The 26326-nt window shown below is 39.7% G+C and overlaps 1 protein-coding gene across 2 annotated transcripts in view; it reads right to left on the bottom strand.

Annotated features, from left to right (window-relative positions):
• Nucleotides 1-26326, bottom strand: part of LOC150092013 (neuroligin-4, Y-linked-like) — a 362680-nt gene that overhangs the window by 147908 nt on the left and 188446 nt on the right. The window contains exon 2 of one of the 2 annotated variants that reach the window (XM_090377704.1): nt 2468-2617. The exons of the other annotated variant lie outside the window; for it this stretch is intronic. Coding sequence (XP_090233830.1) covers nt 2468-2617 — 150 coding nt within the window. The remainder of the gene's footprint in view (nt 1-2467; nt 2618-26326) is intronic. 2 annotated transcript variants of the gene reach the window in all.

The raw sequence follows: 26326 nt of genomic DNA, 5'->3' as shown, positions 1-26326 counted from the left end.
TGCACAGCATGGAAACCTCGAGCCCTTTTGCCTATTCTAAGAGCGTAAATATAAGATACGTTTGACCTTAGCTGATTTATAGAGCTGTTGTCATTAACGACACGAGATTGTATTAGTGTTTTCACCTCAATTGATCTGCTAACGCTAAACTATTTTGTCCGCAGTGCTGGTTGGTGCATTTCAAATGTCACACAATCAAAAACTCAATTAACAATAAAAAATAATTATTTTTAAGGTCACCGGAACTTATGGCTCGAATCTGTTCTTCGTGCGTATTTTGTCTGTATTGGTGTTTTCACAAGCCAAGATCAATCATTCATATTTTATTTAAGAAGTGGAGCATGTAAATATTAATTTTATGATCAAAGAACCCAAAATTTTTAAGACTATATCTCGATGGAAGACATCAGACAAGTACAAGTCACCGTACATGACCTTCACTGTGGTGGTGATGTTTCTTAGAACTGTATGTTGCCTTCAGCCGCTATAGACAATGCATTGCTGTTATTGCTTCAGGATTTTAGGACACAAGTGCATCAAGGGTCATGATGTTGGCTTCTTAATGTAAATCATGTTTTCTCAGATTTGCTGATCAAATAGGATTTTCTAAATGAAATTAAAGTTCTTCTAGATTTTCAGGGTGCCTGAGCCGTAAGAAGGGCCGGGCGAGGGGGGGGAGCAGAAAACAAACATTCAGTTTTTTAATTCTAATTATATTTAATGAAAATTTACAATTACATAATATTCACATTGCAGCATAATAAATGTATAACATAAATGTAAAATAAATAGAACACACCCTACAGCAATTAAAAAAAAAACTTTTTACACTTCCCTTTATAAATGTAATAAAATACATTTATTTCTGTACTCTTAATTTTTATTCCAGTCATTTGAACCTGCATTATGATTAGTACGAATAGGGTACCTACAATGGAAACGCGCTACAGTAGAAAATGTCAATGAGAAAACGGCTAGCGAAAAATGCAACAAGCAATGGGAATGACCCAAGGCGTCTTGTGGTAATAAATTGATTTTCATAACAATAATAAGTCAATAGCCGACGTCTCTGATATCCTAGGTTCAGCATCAACATCTAATGGTAACAAAGAAAATTATACAATTTCAGAAATTATTGTTGCCATCGACCATTAATTGGATCGAGAGGTTACAACTTTTTCAGTATCCATTACTGACAATGATGAGGCACTCAACCCGTTGGATATCATGACTAAACTAATGGAACGGCCACGATCAGCAACATAGGTCCTCTACATGGAAAATCATTGAAATCAATTTTAACGATCTAAAGTTCTAAAGGATAAAATAAGATGCCGCCTTATGGAACATGGACCTGTCCAGAGAAAATTCTTTCTTCGGGCGCAAAAATAGCTGGTTGCGTTTATGGTACTGAATTCTGATTATTACATAAACTCTGGTAGCACAGTATTTCTGAACTGAGGGCATACCAAAAGAAAGTTCTTTTCTTTTTTAAGTTGAACTTGGCACTGAGCAAAGTGGCGGGGGTGAATTTTCATTAGCTAACGGATTATAATGTGTAAGATGGGTGTGGCCAATTCGCAGTCTAGTATGCAGAACTTCTCTGAGATTTTTCTTGATGCTGGAGTCCCATATTTGTGGATTAAGTTTTGTTTCATGTAATTTATTGTTCGTTTCGTTTCTTCATGCCTGGGCCCATACGTCTTCACTTGCTTTTCTAATAACAAATCATGTAAGGAACAGTGGGGGAGGATTGGCAGTTGTGATACTGGCTTTGTCCTGGCATCCAACAGAGTTATTTCAGTGTGTTTTTTTTTTTTTTTTTTTTTGACAAAGGTTGATTAGAATGCCAAATTCCTGTAGGAGGGGATAAAAGGGCTGTCCACCCTGAATAGCTGAGATGGCGCTGTGAGAATCAGAATATAATAACGTCGCATTTGCCCCTTCTTAAGTGACCAGATGTCCCGCCAATTTGAAACTGACACTTCTTGCAAGCCCTATCTTTCGCATGCGTTCAAGGTATTGAGAAGATCCGTCGGCCAAAAAAGAATCAAATATAGAAGTAGGAAAACGTTAAACAACTTCAGTCTGTATATTAAAACTTTCCAATTCGAGAAATCACGGCAGAGTTCATAGCCAGTTTTAGATCTACATGCGAGCATCTGATCGTGGTAACATGTTTAATGCCCTAGCTTTCTTCCAACACTTTAGTCTTCTGTGTGGTAAAGCAAGGCCGTCGTAGCCTTGCTCTACCTACAGGCACGCGGTCAGGCGCGCGAGTGCATAAGTACACGTGCCTTGAGTGACCGGAGTTCAAGCCCGTAACTACTGAATACGGTGCTGTTTCTTGTATTCTGTCTATCTTGTGAACTCCTCTGACCGTTTTTTCGTCCCGCAGTATAAACAGAAAATTTATTTATTTATTTAAATGTGTTCCCAAAATGTTCTTGTAAATAAAAGTACTCACCTAACACACCTAACCTGTAATTCATCGTGACTACGACCACCTTCCCGTAACTTGCCAAAACGCTTCCGTCATACGGATTCCCAGAATTCCACTCGTAGGACTCCCCGTGGATAAACACCATGACGGGTAGACTGGTTGAGTCTCTACCAGCTGAAAGAAAAAAAAAAAAAAAAAAACGGAAAAATTTTAGAGAAATTCTGGATTGGGCATAGGGTGTTTGTCAGCCGGTGCCAGCGGTTCCCACAAAACCGCAATTGGTGAAGACGCTAGACTGCAAAGCTAGATAAGTGTGAGTTATGTGTTGGTCTGTCGTTCATCTGGCCAATGGCGAATAGGGGAAACTCTGGAGCCCACCAAAAAATAATAAAATACTTTGACTTGACTTTGTTCATCTGGCCACTTTTAGTTACGGCAAAGCAGAATTATCAAGGAAGGCACAAAATCTGGAATACTACTTCCCAGTGGAATCATCCAACAAACATTGTAAACCTATGTAAGGAAATTATATTTCTGCTTATGGGATCGCACCCAGTTACCTGACTTCGACTTCTATTTTCTACTGGAATTTTGCTCAATATATATTTAAACATAGCTGTAAAAAGCATGTTTTATCTTGATTTGATGTTAATTCAAACTCCTATCCTATTCTATTGTATCATAAATGCATATAGAAATCTTTAAATAATAATAATACGAATTGGTACATTGAAATATTGCCTTCACGGCCAATCAGTTCAGGGGTTAACAGTGGTAACACAATATATAAGAGAAATTAATAAATCATAACAGAGAACATTTGATAAACCAAATATAAGGAAAATACATATACGGAAGCATAAAATAGAGTACAGCTCAGTGTACAGTACAAGTACATACAATACAACATAAAAAGAAAATATAGGTGGATACAAATAATTTTATATTGTAATGCAAAACATCATAACGTTCTTTGCGCTGAAGCAGAATTATAAAGTTCATGAAGTAACTTATTCAGTATTGCTCATCGTAATACTGAATACGCTGGTAAGCCTCCGTTTCAAATAGTGTTGTTGGTTTGAAGTGGCATTAAGATGAGCTTCGAGAAGGATCAATGACAGATGTACAACTCAAGGATGCAGGTCTGCATTCTGTGTCACAAACAAACTTACGAAAATCAGCATCCAACGACTGGGCATATGACTGCATCTGAAAAGGCAGAAACCTAATAGGACAAGTGTAGGTGGCTGAGATGTGGGTACAGAATTGAAGTCGCTCTGAGAGAAGGCTGAGAGCACAATTCCCACAATGATGGGCAGAAAGCTGGACAACGATCATTTTCTATAGGTTCAGAAATTTCCTTCCCTTTTACAAGTAGAATAGAAGTTATCTTGTTGAAGGGGTGTGACGTAGATTAGTAAAGATTGGTAGTTTACAAAGAAAATACCAAGATATTTGTTCTTTCTCGCTCTCTACAAGACCTTTTAGAAGAGCTTCTATCAAATAAAGAGTTACAGAAAATGTAGGGATTTAAGCATACCAGTCTCTCTCTAGGAAGGAAGATCGCACAGAAAAATCGCCTGGCCATAATTAGCTTGGCACCCAGGGCCGTAGGATGAATGCATCGTATCGTATGTGAACTTGTCTTCAGCGGCTCCCAGGCTATTGCCCATCTCCACCTTGTATTTTGTTTATTCGAGTGGATCTTCCACATATAGGCCTGCAGTGTAAATATGTCAGTGTAAGTGTAGTGTAATGTTCGTGTTTTTGGCAGGCCACTTAGCCACCAGGGCATCCACTACCTGGCGCCCCTTCCTGGCATGCGAAGCCGAAACTGGGTCTACTAAACTTTCTATGCTGTAAGCACACAATCCCGCTCCCAGGCTGCCCACACCTAAGAAGGAGTGGGTCTCATTTGAAACCCAACGGCTAAAAGACCAGATGAACAACGGTACAAAACATTACACACCACAATATCCATACACTTTTAAACCTCTGGCCTCTACAGTGTTCTGTATCACACCACAATGTATACTACGCGGAGATGGGGGAACCCCCTGGTGCCGTTAGACCCTAAACACACTATACTATACACCTAAGAAGGAGCCAGCAAAAAAAAGGAGAAAAAAGTGTTTAACAAACCCGCAAGATCGATATCCCGCATCAGCAAATCTGCCCGACGCCTGCGAAAAAAAAAAAAAAGAAAACACCATACATTCCCGCAAGAGTGCAAATCATATCAGTATCATCTTCCTAATACTTAAGAATATAAAGACTCGTGCAAATCCGATAAAAACAACAACAAAAATTATCCTACCCCCAGAGAATCAGTCATCAATCTGGGTGGACAAAAAAATCCCCCCAAACAGACACCCAATAAGTCAAATTGAGGAAAAACAGTTGTAGGATAGACGTGCGGAAGTTTGCCTTTAGCCAGCGGGTAGTTGATTGGTGTGTGTGTGTTATGGGTGTTCAATGACGCATAAGCTACAAGTTGATTGGTGGAACAGACTTCCATCTTTTGTTGTGGAAGTTGAAAGCCTTAAATTTATTTAAAGCTGAGCTGGACAGGCATTTGGAACGAATGGAGGGGTGTGAAATGGGAGGTTTTTTTTTTATTTTTGGGGCTGATGCTGCATAAGCTTGCTTTCTTGCATCGTATGCCTCTACTAATGCTAAGTCTGAGGGTAGAGAAAAAAAAAAAAAAAAAATATATATATATATATGTATATTTAAAATATTGTAGGTAGAACAAGTTAATGTATACCCTGGGAGCGATATATGTTGTGAAAGAAGGGGGGGGGGGGAATGAACCGGAAAATAAAACGATAAGATTTGCACAGATTGAAAAAATACCAAAAAAATTTTTGAAAAAACGACCAAGGTGGAAATAACATTGCAGTGTCTTTCATAATTTTTGTGTCATCATGAAAAAGACAGCAATGCTCTTCTGTTTTCTTGATTATTATCCTAAGCTTTGTCCAGGTTGAGCTCACGCCACCTAGAACAGCTTATATACAACCCGCATGTTATATGTTCACCAGCCTATCCCTACTTTTGAACTTGTTGTTGTTGTTGTTATTGTTATTTTTGGCGCAAAGGCTGCTCAGGCCATATTGCGCCGATCAGCGATGTGGACGATACTCATGATGACTGTTTTGCAAACAGTCAGAACTGATCATATAAGTTTATCCGTTTGATAAATGAGAAAAATTCTGTTAGATTGGCATTATTACCTATGATATGACAGAGGTTCAAAGATTCTTTAAGATTAGGAAGAAAACTGAATGAGAGTTGCCGGGCATGCGAGTATAAGGTGCATTCAACAAGAATGTGCTTCATTGTGAGTTGAGAATTGCAGTGTGTACACTGAGGAGGATCATTGCCTGTGAGGAGGAATAGGTGGGTAATGTGACTGTGACCAATTCTTGCTCTGGCTAGGATTACTTCTTCCTTTCTGTTTTCCCGGAAGCTAGAGGCCCATAATTGTGGATCTGGTTTTATTTGAAAGAGCTTATTATCTGGTTTATTTTGCCATATAAGTGTCCATTGTTCCTTACATATGCTTTGTATGTTAGATTTGTAGTCAGCATATGGAACGAGAGCACATGATGACTCTGAATTAGAAGGATGTTTGGCTGCATAATCTGCACATTCATTTCCAGGTATCCCAGTGTGGCCTGGGATCCAGCAAAAGATAACTACAAGCTGGCGTTCCTGAGTGTGTATCAACATATCTCTTATAGTTTTTATTAAAGGATTCTTTGGTGAGGAGGTGTTTTGTAGGGTTATAAGTGCACTCTGCGAATCCGTATATATTATACTCTTTTTGATGGACAGATGGAGAATATTTTGTAGGGCAAGCTTGATGGCAAATAACTCAGCTGTATAACTGCTGCATTCTGTGGGGAGTGATAGAGAGATGGTGTTAAAAGGGAAAACTGCTGCAGCACCTACTGCGCTATCAGACTTTGATCCATCGGTATATATTTTTGTAAAAAGAGGATAATTCTCTGTGTGAGCAGTATGGAGTTGTTGTATATTGATATTTGCCAGGGAATGTTTCCCCCAGTTTAGGAAGTAATTGTCGCAGGATGGTATAGTATAGGCCCATGGGGCGACTGAACAGGTTGGATCTTGGAGGACTTTTTCGAGATGGACATTCCAAGTTTCTGATAGTGCTTGTAACTTTTGAACTTACGGTCTACACCTGGTTGCGTCCACACTTCATTCACCCTTCATTGTATATATATATTTTTTTAATTTTATATTTGTGTAACTTATATATATGGAGTCAGAAATCAATGAAAACATACTACATGGGCAGAGTAGAATAAATTTGACCCCGGGAACACATGCTCTGTACTGTACCCCGAAACACGGCTACAATTCGATACATACACATTTTACACACACAAAACAGAGCACAGCAGCATCTAATGCTTCAAACTTAGATAAATATGGGATCCATAACCCTAAATTCAACACATGCAATAATAAACTATGTTTAACCTGTCCTTGTATGTACCCACAACACAACAAATTGTTGTTGTTGTTGGTGGTGTAGAGGTTTTTCGGCACAAGGGCAACTGAGGCCAAAATGTGCCTATTCAATATTTGGAATGGTACCGACGCATAACAAACGATACTACAAAACCTACCTTTTGTAAATCCAGCAATATTACATACCTTATAACCTGCAATACCTGTAACATAAAATACGTTGGACAAACAAGCAATAAACTACACCTGAGACTAAATCAACACAGATCAGACATCAACAACTACCTATATAGAAACAGTAATAATATGAAACAAGAAATAGAATATATGCATTTTCAATCACACAGCTTCAACAATATATACATATCCATACTAGCGCATATTAGTAACACCAACATTAGAACTAAACAAGAACTATTTATGTTAAAATTAAAAACCTTATACCCATATGGTCTAAATAATAAATTCAACCATAAAATTATTACCAACAACTTAACAGACTGTTGTATATATGACAAATTCAATATAGTTAAATTCCACAACAACCCACACAAACGTTCTAAAAAATCTAAAAATACCAACATTAAATATAAGCCTATTCTAGGCGATTTTGATGCCACCCTTAAAGACTGGGATAACAATAATATAGATGTACAATATATACATAATTTACTTTTCAGCACTAAACACAGTATACTGAAAGCACTACACAGGTTCATACACACATTCAACTTCGAGTCCAAACATCTCTTTCATATAATAAACGATATTTGTAAATTCAGTCTAAAAAACTACGCACTACAACCAGTGCAAATGAATCAATCATAATCTTAAACTTCAATAGCCAAATAATGGACAACATAAATATTAATAAACTTATAAATCATCATAATTATCTGCTTCCTAATACCAGCCAAAGCTATATAAAAGTTAGATATATATATAAGAAACCTTTTGGAATATTAATCTGTAACTACAAATCCATAGCAACCAATTTAATATCCCATAATACAGACATCAACAACTGTATATGCAAGCATAGTAACATGCAACAATATATTGATCCAGACCATGGACACATCATCACTGGTAATTTAAACATAGTTACAGACCCATTGCACAGATATATACTATCACAAGGATTCAAATTCAGGCCATGTTCCAAAATAAATCTAACCACTTTCAATAAACAACTATATCAAGACCTGTTAAACTACTGCTTTCAACAAGCTTACAAACATAACACACCTATAGAGGCATACCATATGTGGATTACATTCACTCTATTAAAACAAAAGCCATACATTCACTCTATTAAAACAAAAATATGCATTACCTAGTTCAAATATATATAACCAGCACAAATACCATAACTTAGCTAAATTAAAACAAAAACTGCTAGAAATACACAAAGACTTCATCATCACACCTTTAGATAAAGCAGCAAACAATTATGCATTTATTTGCAAATCTTTTTATCCACATACCTTGATAACTGAACTTAACTCCAGCAATACATACAAGCCTATATCCAGTGCCTGCAATATCATTACAAAAAAACTCATAGCCTTCAATAAAAAACTAAAGCTGAACATGAACAATTACAGCTTACCTTATATATACTTCATTCCAAAATTTCACAAAAAACCCATAGGTTTCAGATAAATAACCTCCTGAAAAATAGTTATGTGCACAAACCTGGAAAAACACTTGAACAACTACTGCAACCACTGTTAAATAACATACATAACAGCAGAATCATAGGCAACAACCTACCAGTATTAAATTTCTTGCAGAATAATAATGTTACCAATATACAAACCTTTGACTTCCACAGCCTATTTACAAGTATCAAACAAACCAAACTAAAAACAGTACTCAAAGATATTTATGCTAAATATAAAGATTATATAACCTGCAATACCTATTACTGGAACAACCTACTGAACTTGTGTATCTCCAAAAATTTTGTATACGTCGGTAAAACAGTGTATCAACGAACCAATGGAACACCTATGGGCAGCCCTGCCTAATGCATAATAGCGAACCTATATCTATATTGGTCAGAAATCTCATTTCTACAGGACCTTAACCTCTACAGATGACCTCGCAGTGATCAACTGCCCTAATTTCATCAAGGATTATCGACACTTATACCCCAATGAACTCATACTGGAAAAAACAAATAACATTGATACTACAGCCCATTTCCTGGATCTGGATATTAAGTTAAAGAACAATATAGCCACCATCAACCTGTACAACAAACGTGATGCATTCAACTTTAATATAGTCAACCTCACACAATGGAATTCAAATATTTCCAAAGGAGTACATGCCAACGTTATTCTAGCGCAAAGCATCAGAATAGCAACTATATGCAGCAATAATGAAACAGCTATTGATAACATCAGGAGATTATACAAAAAACGTATAAACAACCATTTTCCTAAAGCATATCTTCGCCATCACATCAGTAAAGCCCTTAACATCTTAAGGCACAAAAAACTAAAGGATATTAATATAAATAGCATTATCGGTAAATAATTATTCCCATATACATCAAGTATGTATATAGTGTAAATACAATACACTAGACCTCTGTGGTGTCTTACAGCCTAGAAAACTCCTACCCACCAATTGGCCTATCACAGTGTATTAATCTTGTAATTATATTCACGCTTAAACTTTATTTCATTTATACCACTCATTTACACAACTGACCTTAAATACATGATGCACTCACACCCAGACATTCGTTCAGGGTCCTAACTATAGGAACGGGTTTGCAACCCCGAACTACCCGAGCCCAACCACTTATCTCTACCATAACCATCTTTCTGCTTTACTAAACTCTGCTTCATATGTCCTGTGAGCCATTAGTATACCGAACGCAACAGCGGGGCTCTATTTTCTAACTTTACCCAATCTATTTTTCGCCTTAACAAAGTTTAGTTGCCTTCTACCGCTACTTTGTTAGCTATTATATTTCTTAACTATCCTGGAGAGTTTGGACATCGTGCATTTAACCTAGCGCATCATCACCGCCCATTTCATTTCAATCAAAAACATGCACGATAATTTTTAACGCTAGGAGCCGCTAGCGTACCCACACATAAATATACTGGTAACCCGCTAACTCCGTCTTTTGTTCAGTTCTGCTAGTAACGGCAAGTCGCTGTCTTACTGTATATACTGATTTTCCTTACTTTTGGTTTTTCATTTTCATAGCGTTTCACTTACTTCTGTAAGGTCATCCATGATCTGTATGCAACACTTTTATTAGCACACTAACGTAAATTAAAATTTAGTAAAATTATATTCAAAATTTGTAAAAAAATTTAAACTTAAATTGTAAAATACCACTTGGCTTTTCACACGTGAACCTATGCATACAGAACATGTCGGAAACAGAAGTAAGAGCATTGCTGTCTTTTTCATGATTTTGGTGGATGACCTCTGATGATGACACAAATTATGAAAGACACTGCAGTATTATTTCCACCTTGGTCGTTTTTTCAAAAATGTTTTTGGTATTTTTTCAATATGTGCAAATCTTATCGTTTTATTTTCCGGTTCATTCCCCGCCCCCACTTCTTTCACAACATATATCGCTCCCAGGGTATACGGTATATTCATTAGTTTTATTCTATACATAAAGCTCGTTAACATATTCTACCTACAATATTTTATACTTAAAATATTTTATATATACATATACACATTATGGCTGTAGGGTACATTTTGCTATAGCAGTGTCCCTGATCCATAAGTTATGTTATTGTAATTCAGACTTATCTAATTTCAAACTTAATTTCCCCCTTCCCCCATATCATATAGCTTCGCTATATCATTATTCTTGATTATATATATAGATATATATATATATATATATACAGTACCATGAAACTCCAATTTTAAACAACATGAATTAATATTAATACAGACAACTGTTTCCGTTTATGGAATACTCTCATACAATTATCCTGAAACAAAGCAAAATTGTCAAAACTAGACAGCCATTGTGTTTTAGTACCCCTGTTTAATTCAGACAAACTAGATCTCAAAATATATCTTTATTCTACATAAATCGGGCAGTCATACAAGATGAACTCTGAAGGCATCCCCTAATCTTGCTATGGACTATAGTCACTATAACATGTTAGTCTTTGAAAAGATTTCGCACACTCGATATTTATAGAACCATTTAAATTACCGAGGTTAATCACGATTCTCTCGATGCGTATAAAAATACTGTAGTTCAATTCATACTGTATTATAAGCAATAAAATTCCTTAGCTATCCGACCGATCATTTATAATGCGGTCGTACCATGGGAACACAGAACGGATAAACGTTTATGAAAATCGCGAGCGCATTCTTCCACTAGCCTTGATTTGCAATTTTAAATAAAACCAAAGTAAACACGGGGGTTTCGCTGATTAGTATTTCCTCCTCTTCCTCGCACACAGCTTTTAGAATGTTTCCTTGTTCAGTCCGATAACGATCACTGCGGAGAAATAACGGATCCCATTATACAGAACTTGCAGTAACAAAAACAGACCACCATCTGGGCACTGTAAGAATGGCGGAGTTAATGATCACCATTACGTTGAAAATTATCATAAATTGTTTTAAAAAATTCGAAACGTTTTGCAATTCCCACCACGCTGCTCAGCTTTCTTATAGAGCTCATAATATGGAAAAAAAGAATGAGACTTTCCGATTATTTTCATTCCAGGACAACAGTGAAAATTCTCAGATAAAACTCATTTACACGCCCATTTTTTTTGGTTTATTTCTCAGATGTCCACGTCGGATGGTCTGGCAGGGATTTCAGTTTCAAAGCATACTCTAGAGAACTGTTTCCTGCCGAGTGGGTAAAGTGCCTGCCTGGCAACCCAAAGGTCGCGGGTTCGAATTCCGCCTCGGGATTGGATCGGAGTACTGCAAAAATCTTGGGAGGTGCTTTATGGCCACAGAAACCGATGCCTAACTAAAAACAAACAAACAAACAACTGTTTCCTGCGAAGCGATAACGAGGGCTCATTCGCTTCGACATATAGGCTATGGACAGGAGAAGTTCGAAATGCTCCAGTGGCAATACGGATCGCCTGATGGTGGATGGGATCCAACCATCGGAGTACGCTGTGTCTAGATGACGCGTATACCTGGCACCCGTAATCTAACTTAGATCGTACGAGTGCATGATAGAGGCGCAAAAGGGTACATCGGTCGGCGCCCCAAGAATATGAGGAGATTGCACGTAGGATATTCAAGCCTCTCGTGGACTTCGCACGTAGTTGACGAATGTGTTGTAGAAAGGTTAACTTTCTATCAAATATAAGCCCCAAAAATCTAGTCTCAGGTACTACTGGAATAGCGTTTTGTCCAGAACGCTGTTGTTGTTGTTGGGTTTTTTGGCGCAAGAGCTACTTTGGCCATATTGCGCCTGTTCCTGTGGAGAGACACAGTACGGATTAATAAAAGGGTTTATATGAGCATAAATATATTAATCTGTTTTAGATAGTGGAAAAACTCAGGTGAATTGGAGTTGTCTCCAATCATATGTCCAATTTGAAGAGGTTCATTTAAATTAGATAGGGATCGGAATGATGTGTTTCTGGCATACTGATAGCGAGTGCACTCTATAAGAATGTTTTACGGTTAGCGTTGAATTACAGTGGAAGCACCGTGGTGGATTATTTCCTCGCAATAAATAGTGATGTGTAAGATGGGTATGACCTATACGTGCGTTTTGTCCAAGCCTCAGTTCAGGTTCATGGTGAAGATTGCGCTTTCTGCAAAAATGCATGCAAACAGTCTTTTGTGGAGAGAACCTGAACCCGTTATTCGTAGCCCATGAGTTCAGATGGTGAATGGCACGTTGCAGTTGCCTCTCAATTACCCTCATGTTGCAGGAATGAGAGAATATGCTAAAATCGTCAACATAGAGGGCACAGTTTACAGTTGGAGAAAATTGTTCTGTGATGGAATTCACTTTGATGGCAAAAAGTGTAACACTTAAAATGGATCCTTGAGGTACTCCCTCCTCTTGGCTAAAAGAGCGATAGAGAGTAGATCCTACGCCGACTTGGAAAGAACGATGACATAAAATCGGAGAGATTACCTATAAGTCCGATGCTGTAGAAGTCTTTTAAAATTCCAAATCTCCAAGTTGTCATACGCTTTTTCCATAATGAAGAACACGGACACCAGGTGTTCTCGTTAGGTTGTTGTTGTTGTTGTTGTTGTTGTGGGGATTTCTTGGCGCATAAACTACTTTCGCTATAATGCGCCTATTCGTTTATATTAAAGTAAAAGAGAAAGAATCGTACTGTCCAAAATGTCCTTAATCAGAAAAGTTTAAAAATTCTAGTTTGCTTCAGAAAACGGAAAAATTCAGATATATTTGCATTGTCACCAATGACATTCTCTAGAGTTATTGGTTTCCGAAGGTTAACCAAAGATAGCGGGGTTGTATTTCTGTCTTGTTTATAGTATGGACATTCAATGAGAATGTTTCACAGTCAAATTTAGAGAACAATGTGGACACTGTGGTGGATCATCTTCTGTGAGTAAATGAAGGTGGGTCAGGTAAGTATGACCTATTCTTGCTCTTGAAAGAATTACTACTTCTCGTCTTGATGTTCGGACACTGGAGAGCCAGATTTTCGGAACCTGTTTAATCTGTAAGAGTTTATTATTCGTTTGGGAATGCCATAGTGCTGTTCATTCTAATAGGCATGCAGCATGAATCATTACTGCATAGTCTGAGGCTGGAACAGGGATATTGGTTAAATCTAAGCTGGTTGGGTTTTTTGCAGCTTTATCAGCCAGTTCATTGCCTAAAATATCAGAATGTGCTGGTATCCAGCAGAAGGTGACCAGTTGGTGGCGTTCTTTAATCTTTAGTAGTAATAAGTTTCTAATTTCAATTATAACAGGGTGAAATTTATCTGAGGAATTACACAGGGCCTTGATTGAGCTGAGAGAATCCGTGTAAATTACTGATTTTAAAGAGCAGTCAGGACCGAGATTTTTTAAAGCTAGTTTAACTGCAAATAATTCAGCCGAAATGATACTGAATTCAGATGGAAGGGCTGCTGATACAATTGTATTCGGAAACACTGCAGCTGCTCCAAATTTTGCATTGGATTTAGAGCCATCTGTGTATATTGGTAAAATCAATATATTTTCGAGTGAACAGAATGAACTTGTCTGATATTTGAAGGTTGCAAAACATTCTTTCCCCACTGACAGAGGTAAGTGTCACAAGTTAGTATAGGAGGTTGAACCCATGGTGGTCAAGTACAAATGGCTACTTGTTGTACGGAATGGATGGATATATGCCAAACCAGCAATAGTTCAAGAAGTCGATGACCAGCTGGTTTTACTATGCTAGGTTTATTTCTGTACAGATTTTCTAATGGTGGATTGAAAAGATATGGCTGAATGGGATGCGACGCACAACTTTGTATCTTGACAGAATACTTCAGCAATAGCAATTTTCTACGTAAAGATAGTGGCGGCTCGTGAGCATCAATGTAAAGGCTATGTGCTGGCGATGTTCTGAATGAGCCAAGTGCAATCATCAGTGCACTGTGTTGAATTGCATCAAGCCAGCGTAATGCGCTCTTTCTGGCAGAGTCATAAATGGGAGCTCCATAATCTAGACGGGATCTGATTAATGCCTTGTATAATCGAAGAAGGGATGTACGATCTGCACCCCACGTTTGTGCAGATAAAGCTCAGTATATTTATCTTTTTTAAGCAGGCAGTACATACTTTTTTAATGTGCTCTAAGAAATTTAGTTATTGTTGTTATTTGGGGTTTAATAGCGCAAGAGCAACTTCGGCTATATTGCGCCTGTTCAAGTTTTGTTATTTCCTGTTATATTGTTACCGATTTGACATATTAGATATGATTAGTTAAGCTTATTAAACTGAAGTATGAAAAGAGTTCACTGACGTTTGATTTTTCTCCCATAATGAGTTCAAGACTTAATAGCTCATTTGAAAGCTGATTGGCGGGCAATTTGGTATCGTGGACATTCTATGATGATATGCTTCACTGTTAGTGTGGTCAGACACTGAGGGCATTGTGGAGGATCGTCTTTCATTAGGAGGTAAGAGTGTGTTAAATGTGTGTCCGATGCGAAGCCGTGCGAGGATAACCTCTTCGTGTATGTTTGACCGAAAACTTGATTTCCAGGATTTCTGCTGTTGTTTGATTTGATATAATTTATTGTTTGTTTGAGATTTCCAGGTCTGCGTCCATATATTTTCAGAGGCTTTTCGATTGATGTTTTTGAAGTCATTGAGCGGTATTTTATGCAAGTGAAAATTTTCGTTAGACGGATGTTTTGCAGCATCATCCGCACATTCATTGCCGAGTGTTCCAGAATGTCCAGGAATCCAAGTGAATCTGACTCTGTTCTTTTTTTCCTAAGGTATGATAAAGAGGAAAGAATTTTTCTTACATACGGATGAGATGGATGATCTGTCTGTAAAGCATATATTGCACTTAATGAGTCTGTGAAAATGATACTTTTTACGAGGGAAGTTTTGGCAATGTGATCTAGGGCGAGACTTATTGCAAACAATTCAGCACTAAAGATACTGCACTCTGTTGGAAGAGACTGTGAAATTATGCTGTTTGGCAATACAACTGCATCACTATAGACATAGAGCATCCTCTCAAAAGTATTAACAAGGAAACTTTGCTGCACCAGCCAAAAAAATAAATGAATAAATAAAAATTATTTTGGGAGATATAATACTGCTCATGTTGAACATAATTTTCAACAGTGCTACAGTAAATTCATTACGCTAACACTGTTAATAACAAACAAGATGCACATCCCGCCGCTCATCCCAAGGGTTTCGTACAGAGGGGGCACAAGCCCCTTCCCGGATTACGGAGAGCAGATCTGCCCGACCGAATCACATGATCGCTCCAAGAAATCAAAGCAAAAGCCCAAAAGAAATAAAATCCTGGTAAACTGATAATGATTCCATCCTGTCAACAGACGTAGGATCATGTTTTAAAGCAGCACCAGGAAAAGTGACTCTTTGCCACTAGACAACAACCAACAAAAACAGCGAACCCCTGAGCACTCAAATCAAACACAAAACCGGAATCATCGTTGACATACGTCAAATGAAAAACAAACATATTACTTATGCATCATTCTTCATAAAGTGTAATCATTGGGACCTTCACCGCCTCATCTGGCCTCATGGTGCGAAAGTCGAAATATCTGTCGACTACGCCCAAGGAAAGCATCTCAAGCGGATAAGGGACTCAGCTGAGTTCTTCTGCGCACCCTATCCTCTTCGCTTAAAACGACCAGAGCATTGCAAATATGTATGTATTTTTATAGGCTTTAAGTTTCCTGTATGTATATGCCAGCTGGCATATACATACAGGAAACCTAAAGCCTCTACAATTCCATTCATTGATTCTTTACACCATGTAGTTTTATGGATTGTTTATGGTTCAGACAGCTTTTTAGTTGTCTTTCTTAGGAAAGAAGGGGCGTGTCATGCCCATCTCATCGGTTGCATGCATTTCTAAAAATCCATTATCTGAATGATACTGTCCATTCCACTGGACAGTGATGGCTGCGGTTTGGTTTAGTTTTATTGTTGAAGAAACATCTGCTGGTATAGTAATTGGGCTATTTATTAGATTCTTCAGTTTGTTGCGAAGGGCCCTGTTTTGAAATAGAGCAACGAACGTGCCCAATTACCATATGTAAAAATACTTGTTGAATATAGATATATTCGGAGGAGCTGATACCAGTCTGAATCTCTTATTACTGGAAACGTTGAGCACCTGTGGCATATGTAAGCTTTGTCTCTGTTTCGCGTATTTGTCGTCTCGCCTCTGAGTCACTTTGTTCTCTACTTTATATTTTTTGTATTTTTTGCCTTGCTTCCATAAGTTACATGTTTTTGAGAGTAGTAATGGTGCAATCAGATTGATTATGCTCCTTTGACCTACAGACGTATTACCTCGTCTCGACATGCAGTTTGAGAGTGTCCGTATTTTTGACATTTGAAGCTGTTTGTTTGTTATTTGGTTTTTAGGAGCATTAGCAACTAAGGACATATTGCTCCGGGATATGCAGTGGTCATTCCCTGACCTTTCCGCATCCTCCGTATTTGGTGGTGACGGGCTCGAACCCCGGTCTAATCAAGAAGCATGTGCTATGCACTGCTGCTCCTTCCCACCTGGCTACGGAGGCGCCTGACATTTGAAGCACCTGATGGGATTCGGGATGTAAGAACGAACACTGCAATGGCTGTTGTTGGTTTGATTTATTGGTGCAAGGGCTACTCAGGCCATAATGCACATGTAATAATATTATTTAGTACAGGCTTGAAAAACAAAATAGCAAGGTGGATTTAGATTAGATGGAATTTGTTTATTGTTCTCAAGAAGGTAAAGAGATCATTTATATCTGGCCGGTCTCTGAGAATTTTCTGTAAAGTAAGTTGATTTGATACTGCAATGGAGATAGCCTGCTTTAACAGATGTTGTTAGGATGAGAGAACTAAAAGTGAGAATTATGCTCCTTGTTGGAACAAGATTACCATCTTTTCAAGGCATTATTTCTCCTTGCTTGTATGGCTTTTGCTCTTGGACAATTTCTTCCTCTGATGTACTTAATAAGTCCCATTCTTTTATTACTCCCTTAGAGTAGTTTAGGGACGCATGGGTAGTAACTTTATTGGGTTTCCTCCAATAACTTCTCAGAATGTTGAGGTTGAGTAGTCTCTACCAGAAGATCAACCGACTGGAGTCGCCTTACTGATTTGGGTGAACTTGCAATTATCTCAATGCATTTCTGCAAAAGTAATTTACTCAGAGATTGGCCTGATAGAGAATGCAAGATGAGGAAAGCTGTTATCTCCTTTTCAGGTGTTGTTTCTCAACCTCTTTGGTTGAGCAAGTCATTTTCTGTGTCACATTATGCGTCTAGTCTTGAGCGCGATGGCTCTAAAGGTGGCAAGTGCCTTGGGTGTTAAGCCGGAAGTCACCATAATACGCTCGCCCCTTCCCTGCCACAAACTCCATTTTTTTGTGTTTCAAAACAACAGCCTGGATGCATATCCCCCACTTAAAAATCATCTTGCGACTGAAGTTATTTTATTATAACTGTTTATGGAAAGAATTAATAGTGTTTGTTATTTTAAACACTATGATATTAATAAATGAATATTATTAATTTAAATTCACTAACAAGACAATTATTGTCGATTACTTCAATTCCTAAACAAGTTTTAATATTTTTTTTCAATTTTAATATCGTTTTCGTTCGTTTTTTTTTTTATCCTTTTAAGAAAGTAGGAAATGATAATCCCAAATAAAAAACTTAACAATACTTTCCACCGACACACTGTATGCAAAGTGGCTGCGAAAGCTTCAAAGAATCGCAACATTACACCTAAATGTCTCTCACAGAGCGAGCAAATTCTTAGTGAACCAATCAATGGATTCTTCTTCTTCTTCTAAAAATGTTATTTTTTGTAGAATTTCTTCTTCTTACCATTAAAAGGCGAATATCTCGCTACAACAACGTAAACCTGCAGTGCTCCACCGAGAAAACGAGCTCACAATCTCTGATGAAATAAAGAACAATAAAGATGGCAATCCTCGAGGGAAATCGATCTCTCAACAGCACCGATGCATAACAACAACATAACATCTCCTAGCAACCGTTACTCGAATCATTTGCAGTTTCTGTAACAGGACGATTGAACTCTTTAAAACAAACTGCACTGGAGGATTGGGCATCTAAATTAAGTATCGATCCCCGCTGCCTCCGTCCTCAAAGAAAAAAATAAAATAAAATAAATAAATAAAATAATAAAACTAAAGAAAGAAACAGCCGGAGACGAACTCCGATAGTAAATAATTACCTAGCGATCCACCACCGGAATCGAATATGTGTGTTCCGATCGGTATCGATAAAGCATCTGAAATCGCACTATATATTGCTCATGGAGAATGCAATTCAAAAATATCCGACATGGATTTTTTGCATTGCAGTTTTATCTGGGAAACCGTTCACGTGCTGGTTATTACAACCTGATAAAAAAAATAACAGTTTTCTACCGATACGGGTATTGAGACAAGGGGATCGTGGTCACTGGCAAGTCGCCACCTGCGAATCAATCAATTCTTCTACATCCTTCTTTGTAAACTGGAGCCGCTTTACTGTTTTTGGTGAACTTGCAGCAGACTCGATGCATTTTTGGACAAGGGATGGGGATAGTTTACTCAGAGGCAGCTCTGATAGAGAGTGCAGTATGAGGAATGCTGGTATTTCCTCTTGTGGGGTTGTTTTCAACCTCTTTGGTTGAGAATAGTCATTTTCTAGTCTTGAGCTCGATGGCTCTAAAGGTGGAAAAGAACTGTTTTCCATCTTTGTTCCTTTCAGCCACCGCAGAGTGGATTTCTTCTCCCAGGTTACCGGCCCCGCCACGGGGAGGCAGGAGCAGTGCCGCTAGAGTTATCAAGCGGGGTAAAAGTTTGGTTTGGTTTGGTTTTGGTTTTATTGGCGCATTAGCTACTAAGGCTATAATGCGCCAAGACCATGTCATTTATAAAATAATTTAAACTTTCAGTGACCTAATTAGTTAGGTCACTATGTCAAGAAGTATAAGAAAAATGTAAATTTTATAAACGAGTAAAAATATTTATTGACTTTAAAAATCTAAAAATAGCAGACACATTGTCATTGTCGGATAAAATCTGACTGAGTCTATATGGCTCAGTCAGATGATTAAAAGCGGTAAGACGGATACTGCTAAAAACTGGACATTCGATTAAAATGTGTCTAATTGATAAAACTGTGCCACAAGACTCACACATAGGAGGGTCATCAGCCCTCAGCAAAAATGAATGAGTTAAATGACTGTGTCCTATGCGGGTCCGGGCAAGAACAACTTCCTCCTTACGATTCCTGCGCAGACTAGATTGCCACGGTTCAATTACAGGCTTTATACGATATAATTTATTTCCAGTCTGTCTATTCCACGAGTCTTGCCATTGGGAGTGTATTTTCTCGTGTATTCTTTGCCTATAGTCTGTATAGGGGACTGACAGGCAGCGATTATTTCTGGGAATTGCTGATTTGGCTGCGGTGTCAGCCAAATCATTTCCCTTAATCCCAATGTGGCTAGGAATCCAGCAGAAGCGGATATCATATTCACGTTCACGGAGGAAGTGAATCTTCTGCTGAATGCTAGACAGAACTGGATGAGAATTAAATCTCACGGTTATTAAAGCCTGTAACACACTAAGAGAATCAGAATATAAAATGAACCGTTGGTTTTGGCATTTACTGATGTGATCCAAAGCTAACTCAATAGCGTGCAGCTCTGCAGTAAATATACTGCATTCAGAGGGAATCTGCTCCGATGTAGTGGTGTCTCTAAAGACAGCAGCAGATCCCACATATGATTCTGACTTCGAACCGTCTGTGTAAACTGGCGCGAAGTCAGAATGTTCAGCTCGGTGTGCTGAATAAAGCTGCAGGTAGACCGATGATGGAGTGTCCGACTTTCCCCAATTTTTAAGGGACAAGTCACATATTGGAATACGAGCATGCCAGGGTGGAAGGGGTTGCTTCGGTGTTTGGGCAACCTTGTCTACCTTGATATCAAGTTCTATGAGTACCTCTTGGAGACGAATACCAAAAGGACGATTAGCAGTCTTACGGGTATTGTACAAATTTTCCCATCGTGGCTCAAAAACGGATAGCCACGTAGGATGGTCTGGCAGGGATTTCAGTTTAAAAGCGTAGTTTAGACACAACTGCTTACGTCGAAGCGATAACGGTGGTTCGTTTGCTTCGACGTATAAACTCTGGACAGGAGATGTTCTATATGCTCCAGTAGCGATACGAAGAGCCTGGTGATGGACAGGATCCAGCCATCGAAGGGCACTGTCTCTGGCTGAAGAATATACCTGGGACCCATAATCAAGTTTGGATCGCACAAGTGCACGGTAAAGCCGAAGAAGCGTGCATCGGTCCGCTCCCCAAGGTTTGGTTTGGTTTGTTTTGGTTTTATTGGCGCATTAGCTACTAAGGCTATAATGCGCCAAGACCATGTCATTTATAAAATAATTTAAACTTTCAGTGACCTAATTAGTTAGGTCACTATGTCAAGAAGTATAAGAAAAATGTAAATTTTATAAACGAGTAAAAATATTTATTGACTTTAAAAATCTAAAAATAGCAGACACATTGTCATTGTCGGATAAAATCTGACTGAGTGTATATGGCTCAGTCAGATCATTAAAAGCGGTAAGACGGATACTGCTAAAAACTGGACATTCGATTAAAATGTGTCTAATTGATAAAACTGTGCCACAAGACTCACACATAGGAGGGTCATCAGCCCTCAGCAAAAATGAATGAGTTAAATGACTGTGTCCTATGCGGAGTCGGGCAAGAACAACTTCCTCGCTCCGATTCCTGCGCAGACTAGACTGCCATATTTCTATTACAGGCTTTATTTGGTATAATTTATTTGTTCTCTGTCTGTGCCACAGTTCTTGCCAATGGGAATATATCTTGTTACGTATTATTTGCCTGTAGTCTGTATAGGGGACTGACAGGCAACAATTATGAGTGGGTGTTGCTGATTTGGCTGCAGCGTCAGCCAAATCATTTCCTTTTATCCCAATGTGGCTAGGAATCCAGCAGAAGCGGATATCAAACTTGTATTCATGAAGAGAATGTATCTTCTGCTGAACCCGACAAAGAACTGGATGAGAATTGTGTCTCAGAGATAATAAAGCCTGTAGTACACTGGAAGAGTCAGAATATATTATTGACCTTTGGAATTGACAAGTTCGAATGTGATCCAAGGCTAGCTCTATAGCATACAGCTCTGCAGTGTATATGCTGGATTCAGGAGGAATCTGCTGAGATATTATAGTGTCTGGAAAGACAGCAGCAGATCCTACGCACGATTCAGACTTCGAGCCGTCTGTGTAAACGGACAGGAAGTCTGAGTGCTCAGCTTGGTGTGCAGAGTAGAGCTTCTGGTAGACAGATGACGAGGTTTCAGACTTTACCCATTTCTTAAGGGAAAAGTCGCATGGTGGGGGATGAGCATGCCAGGGTGGAAGAGTTTCTTTTGGTGTTTCTGCCACCTTGTCTACCATGATGTTAAACTCTCTGATTAGCTCTTGGACACGAATACCAAAAGGTCGGTTGGCAGTCTGACGGGTATTATACAAGTTTTCCCAACGTGGCTCGAAAACGGAAGCCCACGTAGGATGGTCTGGCAGGGATTTCAACTTTAAAGCATAGTTTAAAGACAACTGCTTACGTCGAAGGGATAACGATGGTTCGTTTGCTTCGACGTATAAGCTCTGGACAGGAGATGTTCGAAAAGCTCCAGTAGCGATACGGAGAGCCTGATGGTGGACAGGGTCCAGCCATCGGAGGGCACTATCTCTAGCTGAGGAGTATACCTGGGACCCGTAGTCTAATTTGGGGCGTACAAGTGCACGGTAAAGCCGCAGTAGGGTGCATCGATCTGCTCCCCAACGCGTTGAGGAGAGAGAGCGGAGAATATTGAGACCCCTCGTGCATTTTGTACGAAGTTGACGAATATGTTCGAGAAAGGTCAACTTTTTATCAAACACAAGTCCCAAGAATTTTGTGTCTGACACTACTGGAATAACATTTTGCCCGAGCCTTAATTCAGGTTCAGGATGAAGACTACGCTTGCGACAAAAGTGTACGCAAACGGTCTTCTCCGGCGAGAACCTGAAGCCATTGGCAAGTGCCCAGACATTCAGATTATCAATGGCTTTCTGCAGTTGTCTTTCAATAACCCTCATGTTGCACGACTGACAAAAAATGCTAAAGTCATCAACAAAGAGGGCACTGTTTACAGTTGAAGGAAGTTGTTCTATGATGGAATTGACTTTGATGGCAAAAAGCGTGACACTTAAGACTGATCCTTGTGGTACTCCCTCCTCTTGGCGAAAGGAGCGAGAGAGTGAGGATCCCATACGAACCTGGAAAGATCGATTGGCTAAAAAATTTTGAATAAAAAAGGGCAGATGCCCTCTTAGGCCTAGGCTATGTAAATCTTTTAAAATGCCAAATCTCCAAGTTGTGTCATACGCTTTCTCCATGTCAAAGAACACCGACACCAAGTGTTCGCGTTTTAGGAAAGCATCCCGGATGGATGCTTCCAATCTAATAAGATGGTCCAAAGTGGACCGGTTCCTTCGGAAGCCGCACTGGATTCTGGAGAGAAGGTCGTTTGATTCTAAGTACCATATTAAACGGGAATTAACCATTCTCTCCAGGATTTTGCACAGACAGCTAGTCAGAGCAATAGGACGATAATTGGTGGTGACCTTTGGATCCTTTCCTGGCTTAGGAAAGGCAAGAACGATTGCCTTTCGCCAGGAGTCCGGAAACTGCCCTTCAGTAAAGATTCTGTTATACAGAAGGAGCAGACAATCCATAGATTTTGGTGAAAGATGCTTAATCATTTCATAATGGATGCCATCTGGTCCAACGGCACTTGCTTTGGAAAGAGCGAGGGCTCTTTTCAATTCCAGAATAGTGAAATCCCCGTTGTAGGGATAAATGCCCTTAGTTTTAAAGTTAAGTGCCTGTTTTTCGATTTTATATTTCAGGACCAGGAACTCTGGGGAATACGAAGATGTTGCAGAGATGTTAGAGAATGTTTCCCCAAGAGCATTGGCTATTGCAGTTGGATCTGCAATAGCGCATCCATTATAATCTAGGATTGCAGAAGGTTGGGAGGTATATTTTCCCTTCATTTTCCGGATTTTATCCCAGACTACCTTAGAGTTGGTAGACTGGTTAACAGATGATGTAAAACGGATCCACGATTCCTTTTGACTGTGACGACGGATGTAGCGTGCTTTGGCTCGTGCACGTTTGAAGGCTATAAGGTTGTTCGTGGTAGGATATCGGCGAAATATCCCCCACGCTTTGTTTTGAGCCTTTTTTGCTGCTGTGCATTGTGAATTCCACCAAGGTTTAGGAAATGGTGGGAACCGGGCTGATGTTTTTGGGACAGCATTAGCAGCTGCTTGGACAACAGTTTCTGTGATGTACTTAACTGCATCATTGATAGGCTCTTGACTGACTGTACTAAGATCAAAATTTGCCTGATGTTGGAAGGCAGTCCAGTCAGCCTGATCAATCTTCCACCGCGGTAGCCTGAAGGGAAGACATGGTCTCCCACTGTGTAGCAAGGTTATCACGGGGAAGTGATCACTACCGTATGGATTCTCCTCCACTTCCCAGGTGAGTGAAGGTAGTAGAGAAGGGGAGCAGATAGAGAGATCAATGGCAGAAAAAGTACGGGTCGGCATGTGGAAGAGGGTGTTTGTTCCAGTATTTAGAAGGGAAAGGTCACTGTCATTCAGCATAAGCTTTTTGACTCGTCCCCTTCCGTTGATGTCAGCACTACCCCACAGGGTGTTATGTCCATTTAAATCCCCGAGAAGTAAGAAAGGGGGAGGCAGCTGCGTTAGAAGATCATCAAGGTCTGCCTGGGAGATGTCAGTCCCAGGTGGCAAATAAATAGAGCATACAGTTAATAAGAATCCCACTGAAAGGCGAATTGCAACAGCCTCTATGCTGGTTGTAATTAGCAAGGGCTGCACTGGGGTCTGGTTACCCACCAGGATAGCCACTCCCCCATGTGCAGAGCCATCCGCAATTCTATCCTTTCGAAAAACTGTGATGTTGTGCATGGTGGGATCATCATTTGCCTTTAGATATGTCTCCTGCAAGCAAAAGCAAACTGGCTCGTGCTTTTGCAGGAGGGCCTTGATGTCATCTATATTTCGCCGGAATCCACGACAATTCCATTGTAGGAATTTAGCCATTATTTTGGCTTGGTGGGTCCATCAGGCGGCTTCCGAGGTGCTGAGGGCTTACTTTTATCAGTCTTGGATTTATCTTTTTTGGGGAAGAATGGACGCTGTCCCGTGTCCATTTCCTCCTCCGCAAAGAGTTCCAAGACTGAATCTTCGGGTACCTCCTTCTGCTCGACATCCATCTTTTCTTGGATACTAGGAGGGACTTCCCCTTTCGTATTCTTTTCTTTCATAATTACCTTTGGAACTTGTGGAGCATTAGGAGGTACCGATATAGGAGTGGCAGCTGATTGGTCCTTTTGTGCAGGTTTTTGAGAGCTTAAGAGATACCGCGCGATGGGAGTGAAAGACTCCTTTGGAGGAATGGTCATGTCCGTCTGAGTTCCGACGGAACATCTCCCTGCTACCTTCTGGGCGTAGGTAGGTTTGTTGATATTCAGGGGTTTGACCGATTTCCTTGCCTCCTGGTATGATATGTTAAGCTCTGCCTTCAGCCGTTGAATCTCTTTTTCTTCTTTCCACCTCTGGCATGCTCGTGAGTAGGCCGGGTGTTCGCCCTCACAATTAATACAGGTGGGTTTTGCGGCTGAACATGCTGATGTTTCGTGGTCCTTTGCACCGCATCGAGCGCATGCAAGGACTCCACGGCAGGCCATTTGGGAATGTCCATACTTTTGGCATTTAAAACACCGTAAAGGATTTGGTATGTATGGACGCACTGAACAGTTGATATATCCAGCTTTAATCTCATCAGGAGGTTTAGGAGTGTTAAAAGTCAGGATAACGCTCCTGGTTTTAACAATTTTTCCATCCCTTCGCGCAGTGATTCTCTTGACGGCAATGACTCCCTGTGGTTTTAATTCGGAGCAGATTTCCTCCTCGTATACGTCGAGAAGGTCCCACTCCGAAATGACACCTCTAGATGAATTGAGTGTTCTGTGTGGTGTCACTGTTATAGGGATTCCTCCGATTGATGTTGTTCGGAGTAGGTGTTCTGATTGCCTGTCATTTTTAGTTTCAATTAAGAGGTCTCCAGAACGGAGCCTCTTAACTGACTTAGGTGAACCTGCTAACCCATCCAACCCTTTTTGGATAAAGAAGGGTGACATTTTTCCAATCGGTTTTTCACTTGTTGAGTGCATGATTAAGAACCGAGGGATTGGCCCTGATGTTACTTCGGTTCGCTGCCTCTTTTTAGCAATACTGCTCTCTGTATCTGTGTCAATGTTTTCTGATAGGGACCGGGTTGGGGCCCCTGAAGGAGTATGTTTATCAGGATTCATAGAGATTTATAAATTTTTCAGTGCCCGGGCTCCCCACCCACCACGGAGCCCAAAGGGACGCCCACTACCCGGCATGCAATAAATGCGCTCGGGAGTGGGACGCCAGGGCTACCCAGACACCATACCCGTACCGCCACCAGCCTGAATCCTGTCCCTCGGACCGTGAGGGTAGGGGCGTGGCATTGACACGGT

This window comes from Mastigoproctus giganteus, chromosome 1 (genome assembly GCF_048544385.1).
Source record: "Mastigoproctus giganteus isolate SK-2022 chromosome 1, ASM4854438v1, whole genome shotgun sequence".
NCBI classification, from domain to species: Eukaryota; Metazoa; Arthropoda; class Arachnida; order Uropygi; family Thelyphonidae; genus Mastigoproctus; species Mastigoproctus giganteus.
The sequence above is the reverse complement of the archived record's forward strand: the minus strand, read 5'-3'. Positions and strand labels throughout refer to the sequence as shown.